Source organism: Scyliorhinus canicula, chromosome 15 (genome assembly GCF_902713615.1).
Source record: "Scyliorhinus canicula chromosome 15, sScyCan1.1, whole genome shotgun sequence".
NCBI classification, from domain to species: Eukaryota; Metazoa; Chordata; class Chondrichthyes; order Carcharhiniformes; family Scyliorhinidae; genus Scyliorhinus; species Scyliorhinus canicula.
Window position 1 is genome coordinate 132,826,418 of NC_052160.1, and position 22,527 is coordinate 132,848,944.

Here is a 22,527-nt window from a genome sequence, read left to right on the forward strand (position 1 = left end):
ATACTGAAGCATCTTGGGGTCTTAATACTAATATAAAGGTGCAATAGAAATGCAATTTGTGATCAATAAATTATTTCAACAAATTTTGCTCCTGGAGGAGATAAATTTCAATTTTGAGTAATTGGTTGTGAGGTATTGTATGGGCGGCACAGTAGCACAGTGGTTAGCACTGTTGCTTCACAGTGCCAGGGTCTCCGGTTCGATTCCTGGCTTGGGTCACTGTCTGTGCGGAGTCTGCACGTTCACCCCGTGTGTCTGCGTGGGTTTCCTCTGGGCGCTCTGATTTCTTACCACAAGTCCCGAATGACGTGCTTGTTAGGTGAATTGGACATTCTGAATTCTCCCTCAGTGTACCCGAACAGATGCCGTAGTGTGGGGACTAGGGGATTTTCACAGTAACTTCATTGCAGTGTTAACTTGTGACATACTAAAGATTAATATTTTGGGGGTAAAAGATGGAGGAGAAGAGAGAAAAACTGATTTCAATCACAATTATATTGATTTTATGAAACCAACTTTATGAAACCAAGGACGTTTGAGGACTCGTCTACTGAGGTAGTATGGGCCGAGGTTAGGAACAGGAGAGGAGAGGTCACCCTGTTGGGAGTTGTCTATAGACCTCCGAATAGTTCCAGAGATGTAGAGGAAAGGATTGTAAAGATGATTCTCGACAGGAGCGAGAGTAACAGGGTAGTTGTTATGGGGGACTTTAACTTTCCAAATATTGACTGGAAATACTATAGTTTGAGTACTATAGATGGGTCAGTTTTTGTACAGTGTGCGCAGAAGGGTTTTCTGACACAGTATGTAGACAGGCCAACAAGGGGCGAGGCCACATTGGATTTGGTACTGGGTAATGAACCCGGCCAGGTGTTAGATTTAGATGTAGGTGAGCACTTTGGTGATAGTGATCACAACTCGGTTATGTTTACTTTAGCAATGGGCAGGGATAGGTATATACCGCAAGGCAAGAATTATAGCTGGGGGAAAGGTAATTATGATGCTATTCGGCAAGATTTAGGATGTATAGGATGGGGAAGGAAACTGCAGGGGATGGGTACAATCGAAATGTGGAGCTTTTTCAAGGAACAGCTACTGCGTGTCCTTGATAAGTATGTACCTGTCAGGCAGGGAGGAAGTTGTCGAGCAAGGGAACCGTGGTTTACGAAGGAAGTTGAAGCACTTGTCAAGAGGAAGACGAAGGCTTATGTTAGGATGAGACATGAAGGCTCAGTTTTTTTTTAAAATTTAGAGTACCCAATTATTTTTATTTTTATTTTTGTTTTTCCAATTAAGGGGCAATTTAGCGTGGCCAATCCACCTAACCTGCACATCTTTGGGTTGTGGGGGCGAAACCCACGCAGACACGGTGAGGACGTGCAAACTCCACACAGACAGTGACCCAGAGCCGGGATTCGAACCCGGGTCCTCAGCGCTGTAGGCAGCAATGCTAACCACTGTGCCACCGTGCTGCCCTATGAAGGCTCAGTTAGGGCACTTGAGAGTTACAAGTTAGCCAGGAAAGACCTAAAGGGAGAGTTAAGAAGAGCGAGGAGAGGACACGAAAAGTCATTGGCGGATAGGATCAAGGAAAACCCTAAGGCTTTCTATAGGTATATCAGGAACAAAAGAATGACTAGAGTAAGATTAGGGCCAATCAAGGATAGTAACGGAAAGTTGTGTGTGGAATCAGAGGAGATAGGGGAAGCGTTAAATCGATATTTTTCGTCAGTGTTTACACTGGAGAAAGACAATGTTGTCGAGGAGAACACTCGGGTTCAGTCGACCAGGCTAGATGGAATTGAGGTTCAAAAGGAGGAGGTGTTAGCAATTTTGGAAAATGTCAAAATAGATAAGTCCCCTGGGCCAGATGGGATTTATCCTAGGATTCTCTGGGAAGCCCGAGAGGAGATTGCAGAGCCTTTGTCCTTGATCTTTATGTCGTCTTTGTCGACAGGAATAGTGCTGGAAGACTGGAGGATAGCAAATGTTGTCCCCTTGTTCAAGAAGGGGAGTAGAGGCAACCCTGGTAATTATAGACCTGTGAGCCTTACTTCGGTTGTGGGTAAAATGTTGGAAAAGGTTATAAGAGATAGGGTTTATAATCATCTTGAAAAGAATAAGTTGATTAGCGATAGTCAATACGGTTTTGTGAAGGGTAGGTCATGCCTCACAAACCTTATTGAGTTTTTTGAGAAGGTGACCAAACAGGTGGATGAGGGTAAAGCGGTTGATGTGGTGTATATGGATTTCAGTAAGGCGTTTGATAAGGTTCCCCACGGTAGGCTATTGCAGAAAATACGGAAGTATGGGATTGAAGGTGATTTAGCGGTTTGGATCAGTAATTGGCTAGCTGAAAGAAGACAGAGGGTGGTGGTTGATGGCAAATGTTCATCCTGGAGTTCAGTTACTAGTGGTGTACCGCAAGGATCTGTTTTGGGGCCACTGCTGTTTGTCATTTTTATAAATGACCTGGAAGAGGGTGTAGAAGGATGGGTTAGTACATTTGCAGATGACACGAAGGTCGGTGGAGTTGTGGATAGTGCTGAAGGATGTTATAGGATACAGAGGGACATAGATAAGCTGGAGAGCTGGGCTGAGAGGTGGCAGATGGAGTTTAATGCGGAAAAGTGTGAGGTGGTTCACTTTGGAAGGAGTAACAGGAATGCAGAGTACTGGGCTAATGGCAAGATTCTTAGTAGTGTAGATGAACAGAGAGATCTCGGCATCCAGGTACATAAATCCCTGAAAGTTGCCACCCAGGTTAATAGGGCTGTTAAGAAGGCATATGGTGTGCTAGCCTTTATCAGCAGGGGGATTGAGTTTCGGAGCCACAAGGTCATGCTGCAGCTGTACATAACTCTGGTGCGGCCGCACCTGGAGTACTGCGTGCAGTTCTGGTCACCACATTATGGGAAGGATGTGGAAGCTTTGGAAAGGGTTCAGAGGAGATTTACTAGGATGTTGCCTGGTATGGAGGGAAGGTCTTACGAGGAAAGGCTCAGGGACTTGAGGTTGTTTTCGTTAGAGAGGAGAAGGCTGAGAGGTGCCTTAACAGAGACATAAGATAGAGGGTTAGATAGGGTGGACAGTGAGAGTCTTTTTCCTCGGATGGTGATGACCAACACAAGGGGACATAGCTTTAAATTGAGGGGTGATAGATATAGGACAGATGTCAGAGGCAGTTTCTTTACTCAGAGAGTAGTAGGGGTGTGGAACGCCCTGCCTGCAACAGTAGTAGACTCACCAACTTTAAGGGCATTTAAGTGGTCACTGGATAGACATATGGATGAAAATGGAATAGTGTAGGTCAGATAGGCTTCAGATGGTTTCACAGGTCGGCGCAACATCGAGGGCCGAAGGGCCCGTACTGCGCTGTAGTGTTCTATGTTCTATAACTTGTAGAAAATTTAGAAATAGGACCAGAAAATGCTGGAAAAACTCAGGTCTGGCAGTATCTTTAAATGTCAACTCTGTTTCACTCTCCACAGATGCTGCCATACCTGCTGAGCCTTTCCAGCATCTTCTGTTTTTATTTTTGGTTTCTAGTGTCAAAAGTATTTTGCTTTTATTGGAGAAGATTAGCTACGTTGTAAGTGCATAAAATAAACCTTCAATTTTTTTCTCCCTCGCTGTAAGATAGATGCTGTATACTATCAGAATAAGGTAGTAGTGAACTGAAGGACTAGTTTAATATTGAGGTGGGCGAGAGCAGGGGTAATCTGAACTTGGTTGACTGGATTTTGATTCGTAGTAAAATGTATTTGGTTTCCTCTGTCACTGAAGGCAGGTTGAAGATAATGTATTCACCCATGTTTGTTCATCTGTTTGTCGATACGAAGTATACCTAAAACCAAATGGACATTTAGCGGCAAAACTAGTAATGCAGTAGTGTGTGTGGCCCAGGGAACAACTGATTAGTTTTTGGTGAAAAGGAGTATGTTGGAATTTTTTAAAGAACCTGTTGTGGCAAATGACTTTTTTTTACAATTTTGTGAGTTGTCTGAGTGTTGACATGTGTGCAGAGTTTTCAGAACAGGTTATTGGATGTGAGAGATGGAAGCTCTCAGTAAAAAGATTTCCAGTGTAAAATTGGGGACGGTTCTACTAAGGCAATCCTGGTACCAGAATGGAATAGATGTTGGGCTTCTTGCATAAAGAGGGTTTAACACCTGTCCCAGAACCTCTCCCAGAAATTAATTTAAGTATACTTTCATGTGGAGGCAGGGGGAACAGAATGTTTCCCCTGACTCCAAAACCAGGAAAAACTGCAACTAACTGCCAGCCAATACTAGCCATATTTTGATTCTTTTCTTTCATCCCTCTCCTCAACCCCCTAGGATTTGCCTGTGGGCCATTTCTGATTTGCCCAAAAGTAACAGGTTGCAACTGGAGACTCAATTGGCAAACATCAGAAATATGCTGATGAGATATTTTAATCAGACCATCTAGTTCAGGCCAGCCAGCAAACCTGAAATTATTTCTACCCCACTTTGTCTCTTCACTGTTATCTCCCTGAAATAGCTGTTTGCATCAGAAAGGTTCAGTGCAAACTTTTTCACGGGCAAGTAATTTGAATGGAACTAATTATCAGAATGAAAGTTGACCTGCAACTTTATTTTGCTGCTACATATTTTAGCCCTACTTGTACTAAATTTGAGAGGCAAGAATTCTTGGTGGAAATTAACTGAAACCCCAGCATTTTTCAGCCAATAGAACCCAAGGATTCATAGGACGTGATTCTTCGGAAAGATTTCTAAGTATTATAGTGATCATGAGTTGCCATGAGTTTCTGGGTGCTCAGCCCAGCGAGGTCGGCAACGCTATTCAACGTTAATTGGTCCACTTAACGAGGCCTCTTGCTGCAAATGAAGGCTCGCCAGCTGATTTGCCAGCACTGCGCTTGCCAGCCCCCCGCTACTAAAGCCCTTGAGCTGCACTTGCTCAGCCAATACCAGCCAGCTCGCAACAGTGGCACTGAGGAGACCAGCCCCAAGATTCGGGGACACTGACCTGCGAGGCTGCTGGACACCGTGGAGGCTCGGAGGGATGTCCTATTTCCCCAAGGGTCCAGGAGGGTCAACCATAGGGCAGCCAATGCTGGCTGGGTTGAGGTAGTGACAGCTGTGAGCACCGCTAGTGTGATCAGAAAAGCTGGTCTCCAGTGGCAGAGGAAGACCAATGACCTACACCGGACAGCCCCCCACCCCTCCCCGAGAACTCTTTCCCCCCCGCACTCCCCATGCCCAACATGGGAACAACCACCCCCAAACTCTTCATGCAAACCCTAACCCTCCCTCCACACCACACCCCTTCAACCCTCCCTTCACACCATTCCCCCCCCAAACCACTGGGAACCGTAGCGTGTGGTTACCGATGCCCTCTGTGTCTCCTCAGGAAAAGCTCTCCCACAGTCGCCAGGAGAGGGCGCAGACTGGCTGAGGTGTGCCAGACCATCAGAATCCTCACCACCTTCGAGGAACGTGCTCTGGAGGTGACCTGTGTGGCCAAGGACACCCACACGGAGGCTGGCGGATGTCGCAGTGGTGAGGAACTACCGGGCTCCACCCGGGGGACCTGTCAAACGTGAGTTATTGCCTTACTGACCTGACCCATCCCTCCCACTGCCCACACGTCCATTCTCCCACAGCTTCTCCAACCAACGGTGCCTGCCCATCCTGGGTGGCACACTCTCCAATCTCCCAGGAGACCAACTCGGAGGAGAGCTCGGAGGATGCCACCAGAGGAATTGTGTCACAGTTGCCATCCCCACCCGCCCATTAATGCAGATACACACACCTGAGTGGGACATGTTAGTGGTCAGTCTTCTGGGGCACAATCTGGTGAGCACCACACTGCTGCTGATGTACATCAGGTGGAGACAGGAACCCGCAGGCGAGACAACAATCGGAGGTTTGCTGGATCCCAGAACCAGCTGGGTCCCAGTCTGATGCTGAGCCTATGGAACAGGTTACCCGGAGCTGATGGAGATGTCGGGGAGTGGCCGAGACATTCCGAGGGAGATGTCTGCGTCACTCCAGCAGATCCATAGGCGTTTGGAGGAGTCCCAGAGGCTACTTGCGCAGGAGATGTCGTCGACGATGCATGACACTGAAGCCAACACTGCTAGGGTGGCGACTGCAATGGAGAGCCTGGCACACAACGTTGGCACCAGCTGGTCTTCGGTTTCCTCCACAGCTTCGTCCTCTGGACCCTGCTGGTCCAGTGCCACCTCATCATCCTCCTCCTCGAAGGTGGCCGTATGTTCCTTATCACCAACCTCCAGATCATCGCCCCGCTGCTTTGCGAGGTTGTGGAGGGCACAGCAGACCACCACTTCAGTTGGTATTGAAATGTCTGTAAATGTTACCTTTTGTCATTTTAATACCTGCATCTCTCTCAATTTTACTTTTGGTGTGTGCACATAGCTAGATTGTAGAAGTATGACGTGCATTTATCTAGCACCTTTAACTTAAATTGTATGATGTGCATAATCGGATAAAAATTGACACCAAGTCAAAATGATTGAGAGAGACTCAAAGGTTGGTCAAAGAATCAGGTTTTCGACTTTCGGTGGCGGCAATGAGGAGCTAAGCCGCACATTCGGCAGCTCCCGCTGAGAACGGACTTTGGGGCTCTTTTCAGGGCCCCCAACGGAGCTGTAGTGGCAAATCCCGACGGGGGAAGAGGTCAGAGTCGACCCCAACGGTCCTATGGTCCGGACCAGGAGTGGGGTAAGGAAAAAACCGGAGAAAGCACCCCATGAAAAAACGGGGGAAGAAAGACAAAATGGCGGCCGGCGGAGGCCTTGAGGAGCTGAGGCAGTGGGCCCAGGAGCAGCAGGCGATTCTGCTGCGCTGCTTCCAGGAGCTTAAGTTGGAGCTGCTGGAGTCGCTGAAGGTAATCAACAGGGAACTGATGGAGACCCAGACAGCCCAGGGGGCTGCGATCCGGGAGCTGCAGCAGCAGGCCTCCGAAAGGGAGGATGAGGTCGTGGCCGTGGCGGGGAAGGTGGAGATGCACGAAGCGCTCTATAAAAGATGGCAGGAGCGGTTCGAGGAGCTGTACAACCGGTCGAGGAGGAAGAATTTGCGGATCTTGGGCCTCATGGAGGGGCTGGAGGGGTCGGACCTAGCGGCCTATGTGGTGACTATGTTAAACTCGCTGATGGGGGCTGGGTCCTTCCAGAGACCCCTGGAGTTAGAGGGGGCCCACAGAATTCTGGCTAGGAGGCCCAAGCCGAACGAGCCGCCGCGGGCGGTGTTGGTGAGGTTTCATCGGTTCGTAGATCGTGAGTGTGTGCTCCGGTGGGTCAAGAAGGAGCGGAGCAGCAAGTGGGAGAACACGGAGGTGCAGATCGTCCAGGACTGGAGTGCGGAGGTGGCGAGGCAGAGGGCCGGGTTTAACCGGACGAAGGCGGTGCTCCACAGACTGAGTGTGAAGTTTGGCATGTTGCAGCCGGCGCGTCTGTGGGTCACCTATAAGGATCGGCACCATTATTTTGAGTCCCCGGAGGAGGCGTGGGCCTTTGTGCAGGCCGAGAAATTGGACTCAAACTGAGGGTCTAGGATGGGGGCTGCTGTATAATTTTGTATTTGTATTTGCTTGGTTTAGTGTAAGATGTGGGTTGGCCTTAGGATGGGTGGTGTGATGTATTGTCTTTTCTATATGGGTTTTTATGCAGGGGTCGAGTGGACGGGTTCGGGCAGAGGGGTAAACGGGGAGTTCGGGGAGCTGGTGGGGGGGACTGACAATGGGGGTAGCCCTGGAGGAGGCGGGGCCGGGCAGGGCGAAAGCGCGGGCTTTCTGTGCTGGGAGATGGCGGGGGCAGGGCCGGGGCTGAGACGCGCGGGTCGTTGCTGGCTGTTTTCTTCTCCCGCGCAAGAGCAGGGGGGGGGGACCCGTTGACGGGCACAATGGAGGAGGGGCAGTCCCACGTGGGGAGGAGTCGAAGGTAGGGCGGGAGCCGCCGGGGTCAGCAGAAGTTAGCTGGCTCACGGGAGTGCTATGGAGGGAGGAGCGTGGCTAGGAGGGGTCCTAGCCTGGGGGGGGGGGAGTACCGGGTTGCTGCTGAAACGGTCAGGAAGGAGCTGGAGGACGCAGGGGGTGCTGAAGGGGGGGGGGAGTTGCCGCCGTGGGAAACTGGCAGAGCGGGGGACGCTGGCCGGGGGTGGGCAAGGGATGGGGTATGGCTAATCGGCAGGGGAGGGGGGCAGGAGGGAGCCCTCTGATCCGGCTGATAACCTGGAATGTGAGGGGGCTGAATGGGCCGGTCAAACGGGCCCGGGTATTTGCGCACCTGAAGGGGCTGAAGGCGGATGTGGCCATGCTCCAGGAGACACACCTGAGAGTGGTGGACCAGGTTCGGCTGAGGAAGGGATGGGTGGGCCAAGTATTTCACTCGGGGCTGGATGTGAAGAGTAAGGGGGTGGCGATCCTGGTGGGGAAGAAGGTGTCGTTTGAGGCGTTAAATGTGGTGGCTGACAGTGGCAGGAGATATGTGATGGTGAGTGGCAAGCTGCAGGGGGAGCGGGTGGTGTTGGTGAATGTTTATGCCCCAAATTGGGACGATACGGGGTTTATGCGCCGTATGTTGGGCCGCATTCCGGACCTGGAGGTGGGGGGCCTGATCATGGGGGGGGGGGGGGACTTCAACACAGTACTGGATCCCCCATTGGATCGATCCAAGTCCCGGACGGGTGGGAGGCCGGCGGCGGCTAAGGTGCTGAGGGGATTCATGGACCAGATGGGGGGGTGGATCCCTGGAGGTTTGCGAGGCCAAGGGCCAGGGAATACTCGTTTTTCTCCCACGTACATGAGGCCTACTTGAGGATTGATTTTTTTGTCCTGAGGTGTCGAGGGTGGAGGATGTGGAATACTCCACCATTGCCATTTCAGATCATGCCCCGCACTGGATGGACCTTGGGCTGGGGGAAAAGAGGGACCAACGTCCGCTCTGGCGCATGGAGGTGGGGCTGCTGGCAGATGAGGAGGTGGCCGAGAGGGTTCGGGGGTGTATCGAGAGGTACCTTGAGGCCAATGATAACGGGGAGGTCCGAGTGGGGACAGTCTGGGAGGCATTTAAGGTGGTGATGAGGGGGGAATTGATCTCCATCCGAACCCATAGGGAGAGGGGGGAGCAGAGGGAGAGGGAGAGACTGATAGGGGAGATGGTGCAGGTGGATAGGAGATATGCGGAGGCCCCAGAGGAGGGATTGCTGGGGGAGAGGCGTAGCCTTCAGGCCAGATTCGACCTATTGACTACCAGAAAGGCGGAAGCTCAGTGGAGGAAAGCACAGGGGGCGGTGTATGAATACGGGGAGAAGGCGAGCAGGATGCTGGCGCACCAGCTCCGGAAGCGAGATGCGGCCAGGGAGATTGGGGGAGTGACGGATGGGGCTGGGAAGATGGTGCGGAGGGGAGTAGATGTTAATGGGGTCTTCAGTGACTTCTATGGGGAACTGTACCGGTCGGAGCCCCCGGTGGAGGGGGGTGGAATGGGGCACTTCTTGGACAAGCTGCGATTCCCGAGGGTGGAGGAGGAGCAGGTGGAGGGACTGGGGGCACCGATCGAGCTGGAGGAGGTGGTCAAAGGGATAGGTAGCATGCAGTCGGGGAAGGCGCCGGGGCCGGACCGGTTTCCGGCGGAATTTTATAAAAGGTATTTGGACCTGTTGGGCCCCCTGTTGGTCCGGACCTTTAACGAGGCAAGGTAGGAGGGGGCTTTGCCCCCAACTATGTCACGGGCACTGATTTCCTTGATCCTGAAGCGGGCCAAGGACCCTCTGCAGTGCGGATCGTATAGGCCGATTTCGCTGCTGAACGCCGATGCTGAGCTGTTGGCAAAGATCATGGCCACTAGGATAGAGGATTGCGTGCCCGGGGTCATCCATGAGGACCAGACGGGGTTTGTGAAGGGAAGGCAGTTGAATACAAACGTACGAAGGCTCCTCAACGTTATTATGATGCCGGCTGTGGAAGGGGAGGCGGAGATAGTGGTGGCATTAGATGCGGAGAAGGCCTTTGATAGGGTTGAGTGGGAGTATTTGTGAGAGGTTTGGGTTCGGGGAGGGGTTTATCCAGTGGGTGAGGCTGCTCTACGAGGCCCCGATGGCGAGTGTAGCCACAAATAGGAGGAGGTCGGAATACTTTCGGCTGTACCGGGGGACGAGACAGGGGTGCCCCCTGTCCCCCTTGCTCTTCGCGTTGGCGATTGAGCCCCTAGCCATGGCATTGAGGGAGTCAGGGAACTGGAGGGGCCTGGTGCGGGGTGGGGAGGAGCATAGAGTGTCACTGTACGCGGACGACCTGTTGCTGTATGTGGCGGACCCGGTGGGGGGGATGCCGGAGGTGATGAGGATTCTTAGTGAATTTGGGGGTTTCTCGGGGTATAAGTTGAACCTGGGCAAGAGTGAGGTGTTTGTGGTGCATCCGGGGGATCAAGAGGAGGGGATTGGTAGGCTCCCATTGAAGCAGGCAGGGAAGAGCTTCAGGTACCATGGGGTCCAGGTGGCGGGGAGCTGGGGGGCCCTGCACAAGCTCAACCTCACAAGGTTGGTGGAGCAGATGGAGGAGGAGTTTAAGAGGTGGGATATGTTACCGCTGTCACTGGCGGGGAGGGTGCAGTCCGTTAAGATGATGGTGCTCCCGAGGTTTTTGTTCCTGTTCTAGTGCCTTCCCATCCTTATCCCGAAGGCCTTTTTTAGGAGGGTCAACAGGAGCATCACGGGATTTGTGTGGGCGCATGGGACTCCGAGGGTGAGAAGAGTGTTCCTGGAACGAGGCAGGGATAGGGGGGGGCTGGCGTTGCCCAACCTCTGTGGGTACTATTGGGCTGCCAACGCAGCGATGGTACGTAAGTGGGTAATGGACGAGGAAGGGGCAGCATGGAAGAGGATGGAGGCAGCGTCTTGTGTGGGCACGAGCCTGGAGGCGCTGGTAACGGCGCCGTTGCCGCTCCCTCCAACGAGGTATACCACGAGCCCGGTGGTGGCGGCTACCCTCAAAATTTGGGGGCAATGGAGACGGCACAGGGGAGAAGTGGGGGGCTCGATGGAGGCCCCGATACGGGGGAACCATCGGTTTGTTCCAGGGAGCATTGATAGCGGGTTTCTGGGCTGGCACAGGGCAGGGGTTAGGAGGTTGAGGGACCTGTTTGTGGAGGGGAGGTTCGCGAGCTTGGGAGAGTTAGAGGGGAAGTTTGGGCTCCCCCCGGGGAACATGTTTAGGTACATGCAGGTGAGGGCGTTTGGCAGGCAGCAGGTGGAGGGGTTCCCCTTGCTGCCCCCACGAGGGGTGCGGGATTGGTTGCTCTTGGGGGTGTGGGTTGGAGGAGGGAGGATTTCGGACATATACCGGGTAATGCAGGAGGTAGACGAGGCCTCGGTGGAGGAACTGAAGGGTAAATGGGAAGAGGAGCTGGGTGAGGAGATTGAGGAGGGGACGTGGGCGGATGCCCTGGAGAGAGTGAATTCCTCCTCTTCCTGTGCGAGGCTTAGTCTCATACAGTTCAAGGTGCTGCATAGGGCCCACATGACTGGGACGAGGATGAGTAGGTTTTTCGGGGGCGAGGACAGGTGTGCTAGGTGCTCGGGGAGCCCAGCGAACCACGCCCATATGTTTTGGGCGTGCCCAGCGTTGGAGTTTTGGAAGGGGGTAGCAAGGACGGTATCGAGGGTGGTGGGATCCAGGGTCAAGCCAGGCTGGGGACTCGCAATTTTTGGGGTTGCAGTGGAGCCGGGAGTGCAGGAGGCGAAAGAGGCCGGTGTGCTGGCCTTTGCGTCCCTAGTAGCCCGGCGGAGGATCTTGCTCCAATGGAAGGATGCAAGGCCCCCAAGCGTGGAGGCCTGGATCAATGATATGGCGGGGTTCATCAAATTGGAGAAGGTGAAATTTGCCCTGAGGGGATCAGTACAAGGGTTTTTCAGGCGGTGGCAGCCTTTCCTGGACTTCCTGGCAGAACGGTAGGGAAATAGGCCGACAGCAGCAGCAACCCGGGGGGGGAAGGAGGGAGGGGATGGGGGTTTGGATTGGGGAGAGGGAGAACATGGGTCTGTGGGATGTGGCGGGTGCTATCTCTTTCCCTTTTGTTGTTTGGGTGCTCTTCTGTTTTTTTTTCCTTTTGTTTGTAGTTGCTTTTGAAGTTGGGGGGGTATTGTTCTTGGGGTGTTACCGCGGTTGTTTTGTTAATAGAGTTAAGATGTTTATATTTTGTAAAAATTTCAATAAAAATTATTTAAAACAAAAAAAAAGAATCGGGTTTTCAAGAGGAGAGAAAAGTTGAAAGTTTTGAGAAGGGATTCTGAGGCCCTGAGTGGCTATTGGATCAAGGCAATGCTACCAATAATGGGGCAGAGAGTAAGAGATGTTTAAAAGCCCAGAGTTTGAGGTTGCCTTTTTTTTAAGAATAGAGAGATAGGAAGGGATGAGACAATGGAGTGAGCATTTTAAATTTGAGCTGCTGGTAGGCTTGCTACTCTAATTCATGTCCGCAAGCAGAGTTATAGGTGAGTGGGACAGGGTGGGAGTTTAACAGGTTACAAATTTAAGCTCCGGCTCAAAAGTGGGAAGCCATCTCAGCGATCATTCCATGATTTGAGTCTGGAAGTAACAAAATGCTGAAGCTACGCACGTGGGAGTAGGTTGGCTTTGTGATGGAATGATTATGGGGTTGAAAGCTTAGTTTGGGTCAAAAAGGATGCTGAGCTCACAAATGGAAACACTGGCTGGGAACGAAAATGAAATTGTTGGTGAGAGAACAGTTTGTTACAGTGGATGAAGGAAATGATTTTGGTCTTCCTAAGGCTTAATTAGAAAACGTGCTATCCATCCAGCTGGATGTCAGACAAGCAGGCTGGTAACATAAGCATCTGGAGGGTCAAGGGAGTTGGTGATGACATAGAGATGGATATCATCACCATACATGTAGAAGCTGATGACAACTTCAGATGATACCACTGAGGGGCAGTGAGTAGATGAGAAAGGTAAGGGCCATGAATAGATTTGGCAGTAATGTGCTAAGCTTGGTATCAGGACTTTCTATCAAGGAGTTGGGTTGATCCATCATGTTGTAGTGATAAGCTGAAGTTAGATTTGGTGTGAAATTGTTTAAAGTTTAATTGTTATTTGATGTAATTGTATCACCAGCAAGGATGGTGATTGGACATGTGGGGTGTGATTCTCCGAGCCCCACGTCGGGCCGGAGAATCGCTGCAACCGCGCCACGCAGCTCCGACGCCAGCACGCGATTCTACGAGGTGCGGAGAATTGGCGCCGGTCGCGGTCTGCGGCCGGGCCACTGATTCTCCGGCCGTGCGGAACCGGCAGAGTCCCGCCGGCGCCATTCACCCTTGGTCGCTGCCGGCAGGAATTCTGCGTGAAGGGTCGGGGGGGGGGGGGGGGGGGGGGGGGGGGGGGGGAAAAGTGCTCCTTCACCCGGGGGGGGGCATCCAATGGGGTCTGGCCCACGATCAGGGCTCACCAATCGCCGGGCCGGCCTCTTTCCACGTTCCGCTTCCGGCCCCAGAACCCCCGCACCATGTTGCGTCGGGGCCGGAGTGTTGAAGAAGTCCCCTGTGCATGCGCGGGTTGGCGTGGCCCAACTGCACATGCGCATTTGGCGCCGAGAAGGGAGGCTGGAGCGGCGTGACCCGCGCCCATCGTGAACCCCATCGCGATTCACGACGGCGTGAACACTTAGTCTCCATTTTGGAGAATTGCACCCGTGATAATGTATAAACCACTTGCAGGATTCTTTACTTTAACCTCTGAATCTGCTGCCGCCTGATGATAGTGTGTGTGAAAAAAGCATGCCTGCAAATGCTTTTCATTTTAATTTCCTTAGCTGCTACAACAATAAATCTTGTCCCAATCTAAAAAATGTCCATGGTGTTAAAAATGGTTCAAGTGTTTTGTGTGGGTGGGTTTAAAAACATTGACTTGTATTTTCCCCGTACAATAGGTCCCAAAACAACCCTAATTTCCAACTTCAAAACTTGTCATGTTGTGTTTTTCTCCCAGGTCTCCATACACTCACTAGAAATTAATGAGGGTTATTTTATCAATGAGGAATGTTAATGGTTCTCTTTTAGTAATTTAATGCATTTTTCTGAATTGAAAAGTGTTGTACCCTGGGAATCTTTTTAGCCATTGGCTTTAACACTACAAAATTTGGTCCTACCGGCCACTTATTGAGGGTGAGGTTCTGATCGTTTTACAAAGTTAGAAACTTGATAGTTTTGAATTACTAAAACTTAATAGGGTGAATCATTTGTTACCATGAAATTTCACAGTTTATGTGGAATTTGCTTAAAGGTGTAACACACCCTCGACCACAAATTAGCAATGCAATTAAAATATAATTGTTTTATATTCCATGGAATATTGGCAAGTTTTTTAATAAAATGGCTGTATTTCAAAGTTTATGATCTGTCTTAACAATACTGTGCAGATTCTGCTGTTTATAAATTGAATACAAATGCATTGATGTGTGTTTTCAAACTAAGAGCACGATTTGATGGGGGGGGGGGGGGGGGAGAGAAAGTGTTCTGTTTTGAGTGCGTTTAGCAGGATGTGATCAACCCCACTATCAAACTGGACATTTTTTTTTTGGCCTCACCGAGGCCGCACTTATTTCATTCCCTGCACTGACGAGCTGAGTTTGAGCTGGATCTAGGCCAGTGAGAGCAAGATCCAGATTGCGACGTCTTGCGAGATCTCGTTTGATCTCACGAAACGTTCCAAGCATCGCAGATCCCATGAGAAGCCTCTCACGAGATTTAGGAGCCTCGTTGCATCACCAAGTTGGGCACGACAAAACCTTTCGATAGTGCTCTAAATTTTTACTTGATGAATCTATTTGCATGTGTAGTTATTTGCCTTCCATACTGTGTTTATCTTACTAATTTACCTATCCCTCCTGAAAGAAACTTTTTTGCACGTGTTACAGTTCATATCTTTAGTCAGCTTCCTTTTGTGATGTAGTGATACTGTATACTTCACTGCAACTGCTATTAAACTGTACATTTGTCTTTTGTTTGCTTTGAAACTAAGGAACTACCCAAACTGAAAGAAATTGAAAATAACCATACAAATAAAATGGATGTCACACAGCTGAGCAACGAAGAATTAAAGAGCAGCTTATGAAAAATGGAGTTACGCCTGGTCCTATTGTGGGTGCGTACAAAATTGAAAGATATATTTTTCTACACTGCTCAGTCACTGCCTATTGTTTTGGTATGGGAATTTCAAAAATATAACTAGATTTATTTGGAGTTGACGATAGGATAAATGCTACTTTTGATGGATGCAGCCAGGATAAGTTATGATAACTACTTCCATTTAAAATTCAATCAGCAAAAATCTGTCTTTAGTTACAGAGCTCCTGTGATCAACATTTAACAAAGTGGCAAAGCAAAACAGCGGATGTTCAATATCTGAACTATAAATGCTGGAAGCACTCAGCCAGTCTGGCAGCATTTGTGAGGAGAGGAACAGGGTTAACATTTCTGGTCGATGATCTTTTGTCAGATAGTTCTGACCAAAAGTGACAGACCTGAAACATTAGTCTGTATTTTCAAAGCCGAGTGAATCCCTGTCCTGACCTCATAGAGTCATAGAGGTCTACACCACAGAGAAGGCCCTGAGGCCCATTGTGTCTGCATCGGTTTAGAAAAAACAACCACCTAACCATTCTAATCCCATTTTCTAGCACTTAGCCCATAGCCTTGTATGCCTTAGCATCACAAGTACACATCTAAATACTTCTCAAATGTTGTGAGGGTCTCTATCTCCACCACCCTTTCAGGCAGTAAGTTCCAGACTCGCACCACCCTCTGGGTGAAAAGGTTTTTCTTCACATTCTCTCTAAACCTCCTGCCCCTTACCTTTAATCTATTTGCTCTGGTCACTGATCCTCCACCAAAGGGAAAGATTTCTTCCTGTCTACATTATCTATGCTATGCCCTTTCTCATTTATACATCTCTGTCATGTCCCCCATCAGTCTTCTATGCTCCAAGGAAAACAACCCCAGTCTATCTAATCTCTCTTCCTAAGTAAATCTCCTCTGCGCCCTTTCCAGTGCTATCATTTCCCTCCTATAACATGGATTCCAGAACTGCACACAATACTCTAACTGTAGCCTAACCAATGTTTTATATAGTTCCCGCATAACCTCCCTGCTCTTCAAGTCTATGCCTCGGCTAATAAAAGCAAGTATACCATATACCTTCTTTTTTTTTAATAAATGTTTTTAATTCAGTTTTCATGTTTTATATTGAACAAATACAAATTGTTAGAGAGTGAAAAAAAAACACGCAAAATTAACATCTATATTTACAGGTGAGCATCTTCGTAGTAATAACTGTGGCCTCCCCCTCTTTGCCGGCATACATATTTTACATTCCCCAACATGTTTATTGGCATTTATTTAGTTTGGTTTTGGGCCTTAGCTAGCCATCAAACTCCCGTAACGAGCCCGTAGCCCCCCCCCCCCCCCCCCCCCCCCCCCCCCCCCCCCCCCCTCCCGCCGGCTACCTTCCCCCCGACTATTCTTCCTCTTGTACGTTGGCCACAAACAGGTCCCGGAACAATTGCATGAATGGCTCCCACGTTCTGTGGAAGCCGTCGTCCGACCCTCGGATGGCGAATTGATTTTCTCCATTTGGAGAGAATCCGAGAGGTCGGACAGCCAGTCTGCAGCTCTGGGCGGTGCTGCTGACCGCCAGCCAAACAGGATTCTACGGCGGGCGATCAGGGAGGCAAAGGCAAGGGCGTCCGCCCTCCTCCCCAGGAATAGATCTGGCTGGTCTGAAACCCCGAAGACCGCCACTATCGGGCATGGCTCCACCCTCACCCCCACCACTTTGGACATAGCCTCGAAGAAGGCTGTCCAGTACTCCACAAGTCTGGGGCAAGACCAGAACATGTGGACGTGGTTGGCCGGGCCTCTTTGGCACCGCTCACATCTGTCCTCCACCTCCGGGAAGAACCTACTCATACGGTTTCTCGTTAAGTGGGCTCTATGTACCACTTTTAGTTGCGTCAGGCTGAGCCTTGCGCACGTGGAGGTGGAGTTGACCCTATGCAGTGCTTCGCTCCAGAGTCCCCACCCTATCTCCATCCCCAGGTCGTCCTCCCATTTCCTTCTTGTTGCGTCCAGTACGGTGTCGTCCCTATCTACCAGTCGGCCATACATGTCACTACAGTTCCCTTTCTCTAGGATACTTGCGTCCAGTAGGTCTTCCAGTAGTGTCTGTCGTGGCGGTTGTGGCTACGTCCTTGTCTCCTTTCGTAGGAAGTTTTTGAGCTGCAAGTACCGTAGCTCGTTCCCCCCAGCTAGCTGAAATTTCTCTGTCAGTTCGTCCAGTGTTGCGATCCTGTCGTCCGTGTATAGGTCCCTGACTGTCAGTGTCCCCCCCGTCCTGTCTCCACCTTTTGAAGGTGGCGTCAGTCAGTGCTGGTTTGAACCTATGGTTGTTGCAGATGGGAGCCTTGTCCGACATTTTGTTCAGGCCAAATTGCTGCCGCAGTTGGTTCCAGGATTGGAGGGTGGCTGTCACCACTGGGCTGCTGGAGTGTTTCTTGGGTGGGGATGGGAGTGCTGCCGTGGCGAGGGCCCGGAGGGAGGTCCCCATGCAGGAGGCCTCCTCCGCACACACCCACTCGGCTTCTGGCTCCTGGATCCATCCCCTTACTCGCTCGGCTGTTGCCGCCCAGTGGTAGAATTGTAGATTCGGGAGGGCTAGCCCCCCCCCTGGATTTTGTTTTCTGTAGGACCTTCTTTGGGATCCTAGCATTTTTACCCCCCCATACGAACGCCATGATAAGTTTGCATATACCTTCTTAACCATTTCAATCACCTGCCCTGCTGCCCTAAGGGACTGGTGTATGTGCACACAAAAGTTTCTATGATCCTCGGTGCTTCCCAGTGTTCTTCATCATATATTCCCTTATCTTGTTAGTCCTGTCTAAGTGCATCACCTTTCACTTACCTGGTTTGAATTCCATTTGCCACTGATCAGCCGTATCTTCTGAAACCTAAGGCTATCCTCCTTCCTATTTACCACCCCACCAATTTTCGTATCATCTGTAAACTTACTGCTCAACTTAATCAAATTAACTAATTGGGCAGGAGGTGAGCTTGGTGCCCAGTTAGAGCCATCAGGTGCCTCCAAGACTTTGGTGTTGCCCGGCTGACATCAGTGACAAAGGTAGGCTGCAGCCTCCTTGCAGGATAGAGTAGGCAGTTCTTTAGAAGGTTAGGAGGTGAAGTAGGGTGGAACGTGGCCAAGAATGGCAAGTTTAAGTATATCGCTCGATCTGGCACTAGTGAGCCCATCAAATTTTATTTTAACACCAAGACAAATAAATATTGTTTGGTTCTGCAGTAAACCTTGTATCAGTGCACCAACGTGCACCAAGCTGTTGAAGTTTGGTTAGAAAAATATTATTCCATTCATAACCACACATGCTCTTTAACAAGCCCATAAAACAGTTTAATGTGCCATTATCGGTGATTGTGGTTCCTGTACATCCACCTCCTTACCAACCCTTTGGAAAACTGATATATCCTGGAAGCATTGAGATCCCAAGACGACCTTGGGAGAACAATTTGACAATTGTCCCAACACCAGGTCCCAATCCCTCAACCATTTGAAAATCTAAACCATTAACTCTTAATATGATCCTGGAATAGATCTCCCGTACAATCCAATAGAAGGAGACCAGTAACTTTTTGTTTAAAGTAGACAAAGTTGAGATATAAGAGAAAAAAAGCCACAAGATTCCATGTTTTGAACAAACAAAATAAACTAAGTTAGAAATTAAAAATGATCTACAATATATAGCTTATACTCGAACATTCAAATAGCATGAGGCACATACGAATTAACAGCTAAACTGTGGGCAAACACCCCATAGTGCACATGTAGATTCCACGGATTTCTCAGCAACCTGCCCAAACTTCAAAGACACTGAGAATCACTAAATCTCAAGAGATCCCAATTCTGCACCTTTTGAAGATCTAGCCTGGAATTCCCTCAAGGCTACTCCAATTCAGAATGACTTAATAACTGCTCACTGCCTGGTACTTCGATGTCTTCTGAGACTGCGTTGTCAAGGGTTCCAGAAACTGCTTACAAGCATATTTCGGCTTTTTACCAAGCAGCTAGTTCACTGAGCTGTCCCTGTCCCTATTGCTGCGGATATTATTGACCCATCCCACTCTGAACTATCAGTAGTTTCCAGGACTTTTTTAAGCCCTATCCTCTTCCACAGCTTGGAGTCATCAAACAGCCACCAGACCTTCCCAATTCCTACTGCACAGCCAGCTTAACAGTATTGTTGCTGCCTGGAACTCCTTCCCTAACTAACCAAAAAAACTGACTGCCTTTGAACTGTTCACTGACACGGAGTCTGAGTGACATATCAAAATCCGACCAGAGGTGCAGTTTTTTTACTAGTCAGGAACAAATGTAACACGCCTTAGACTATTATGTTCTTTAAATGTTACTGTGTCCACAGAATTCTAGCACACGGGGAGACAGAAAATTGGATTTTATCACACTCCACAGATGCTGCCCGAGTATTTCCCGTTTTTGCTCTATATATTAGTTAGGTGGGAAGTTGGTGTGACTAAACCTTTTAATTATAACAAGCTACAGATTTTCAAGCAAATTGAAAGTTTACTGCTTCTCTTGCGTGACTTCAAATATTTCGGTGCTTTGGATTGGATTTGTTTATTGTCACGTGTACCGAGGTACAGTGAAAAGTATTTTTCTGCAAGCAGCTCAACAGATCATTCAGTACATTGGAAGAAAGGGAATTGAACAGAATTCAAGAAAGTACATGAGAATACATAATAGGGCTACACAATATATACAATGTAACTACATAAGCATTGGCATCGGATGAAGCAGACAGGGTGTAGTATTAATGGGGACAGTCCATAAAAGGGTCGTTTAGGAGTCTGGTGACAGTGGGGAAGAAGCTGTTTTTGAGTCTGTTCGTCCGTGTTCTCAGACTTCTGAATCTCCTGCCCGATGGAAGAAGTTGGAAAAGTGAGTAAGCCGGGTGGGAGGGATCCTTGATTATGCTGCCTGCTTTCCCCCGGCAGCGGGAGGTGTAGATGGAATCGATGGATGGGAGGCAGGTTCGTGTGATGGACTGGGCGGTATTCACGACTCTCTGAAGTTCCTTGCGGTCCTGGGCCGAGCAGTTGCCATACCAGGCTGTGATGCAGCCCGAGAGGATGCTCTCTATAGTGCATCTGTAAAAGTTGGTACGGGTTAATGTGGACATGCCAAATTTCCTTAGTTTCCTGAGGAAGTAAAGGCGCTGTTGTGCTTTCTTGGTGATAGCGTCGACATGAGTGGACCAGGATAGATTTTTGGTGATGTGCACCCCTAGGAATTTGAAGCTGCTCACCATCTCTACCTCAGCTCCGTTGATGCTGACAGGGGTGTGTACAGTACTATGCTTCCTGAAGTCGATGACCAGCTCTTTAGTTTTGCTGGCATTAAGGGAGAGATTGTTGTCGTTGCACCACTCCACTAGGTTCTCTATCTCCCTCCTGTATTCAGACTCGTCGTTGTTCGAGATCCGGCCCACTATGGTCGTATCGTCAGCAAACTTGTAGATGGAGTTGGAACCAAGTTTTGCCATGCAGTCGTGTGTGTACAGGGAGTAGAGTAGGGGGCTAAGTACGCAGCCTTGCGGGGCACCGGTGTTGAGGACTATTGTGGAGGAGGTGTTGGTGTTCATTCTTACTGACTGTGGTCTGTTGGTCAGAAAGTCAAGGATCCAGTTGCAGAGTGGAGAGCCAAGTCCTAAGTTTTGGAGCTTTGATATGAGCTTGGCTGGGATTATGGTGTTGAAGGCGGAGCTGTAGTCAATAAATAGCAGTCTGATGTAGGAGTCCTTGTTTTCGAGATGTTCTAGGGATGAGTGTAAGGCCAGGGAAATGGCATCTGATGTGGACCGGTTGCGACGGTATGCGAATTGAAGTGGGTCAAGGCACTAAATTAGTTTGGCCCTAATTCATGCCTTTTTTCTCACCCATGGTGACTGTGCTGTCAGTCTCTAGATTTTGGCATACTACACCACTCTCATTCATTCAAGACTGCTTAAACCTAATCTTTTGATCAAGCATTGGCCATGTGCTCTAATATTTCCTCCATTGGTTCAGTGTCAAATTTTGTCAGGTCTTACACCTCAAGCGCATTAGGGTGCTTTATGATTTTAAAGGTACCATATAAATAGCAATTATTGTTGTTGCTCTGTTTATGTAGAAATGTTCTTGATTTGAGTAGTGTAATGATTTAAACATTTTAATTTTTAGATGTAATTTACTTCCATAACAAGTCCTTGATCTGTCTTGTACTACTAGAAAGTGTAGATGACGGCATAAAATTACAAAGGGATTATTGATAGACTACAAAACTGGCAGATGGATTTCAAAGCAAGCAAGTGTAAGGTTATTATCCATTTTGGACCAAAAAGGACAGATCAGGGCACTTTCTAGACGGTATGAAGCTAAATTTAGTAGATGTCCAAAAGAGATCTGGGGGTTCAGATGCATAGATCTTTAAAATGCCACAAGCTAGTGCAGCAAAAACCAAGAAGGCTAATGGAATGCTGGCCTTTATATCTAGAGGATTGCAGTATCAGGATGCAGAAGTTCTGCAGTGGCTTTAATAATGATCATCTTTATTTTCACAAGTAGGCTTACACTAACACTGCAATGAAGTTACTGTGAAAAGCCCCTAGTTGCCACCATTCCAGCGCTCTGTTCGGGTAAACGGAGAATTCCGAATGTCCAAATTACCTAATAGCACGTCTTTCGGGACCGGAGCACCTGGACGAAACCCATGCAGACACAGGGGGAACTTGCAAACTCCTCACAGACAGTGACCCAAGACGGGAATTGAACCTGGGACCCTGGTGCTTTACAAAACCCTGGTTAGACCCCGCTTGCAGTACTGTGAGCAAATCAGGCCACCACGCCTCAGGAAGGATATTGTGGCCTTGGAGAGAGTGTTGATATTAATTAATTAAATTAATAATCGCTTATTGTCACAAGTAGTCTTCAATGAAGTTACTGTGAAAAGCCCCTAGTCACCACATTCCGCCGCCTGTTCGGGGAGGCCGGTACGGGAATATATCTGATATCTGAACTTCAGGGATTAAGTTATGAGGAGAGAGACAAATTAGGCCTGTTTTCTCTAGAATGTAGAAGGTTAAGGGGTGACCTGATCAAAATAGTCAAGATATTAATAGGAAAGACTGGGTAGATAAAGATATCTGTTTACACTGGTTGGAGATTCTAAAACTAGGGGGCATAGTCTAAACATTAGGGCCAGACAATTCGGGAGAGATGGTCGGAAGTACTTCGACACACAAAAGGGTGGAGAGGTTTGGAACTCTTCCACAAACGGCAATTAATGCTACATCAATTGTTCATTTTAAATCTGAGCTAGATATATTTTTGTTAAGCAAATAGAGTTAGGCCACAGATCAGCCATTGAATG

At 49.1% G+C, this 22,527-nt stretch overlaps 1 protein-coding gene across 1 annotated transcript in view; it reads left to right on the plus strand.

Moving 5' to 3' along the window:
• The window catches only part of LOC119979120 (lamina-associated polypeptide 2, isoforms beta/delta/epsilon/gamma-like), a 75,584-nt gene that overhangs the window by 27,472 nt on the left and 25,585 nt on the right, over nt 1-22,527 (plus strand). Inside the window, 2 exon segments of the mRNA XM_038821127.1 lie at nt 15,052-15,124; nt 15,127-15,174. Of these exon segments, the coding sequence (XP_038677055.1) occupies nt 15,052-15,124; nt 15,127-15,174 (121 nt within the window).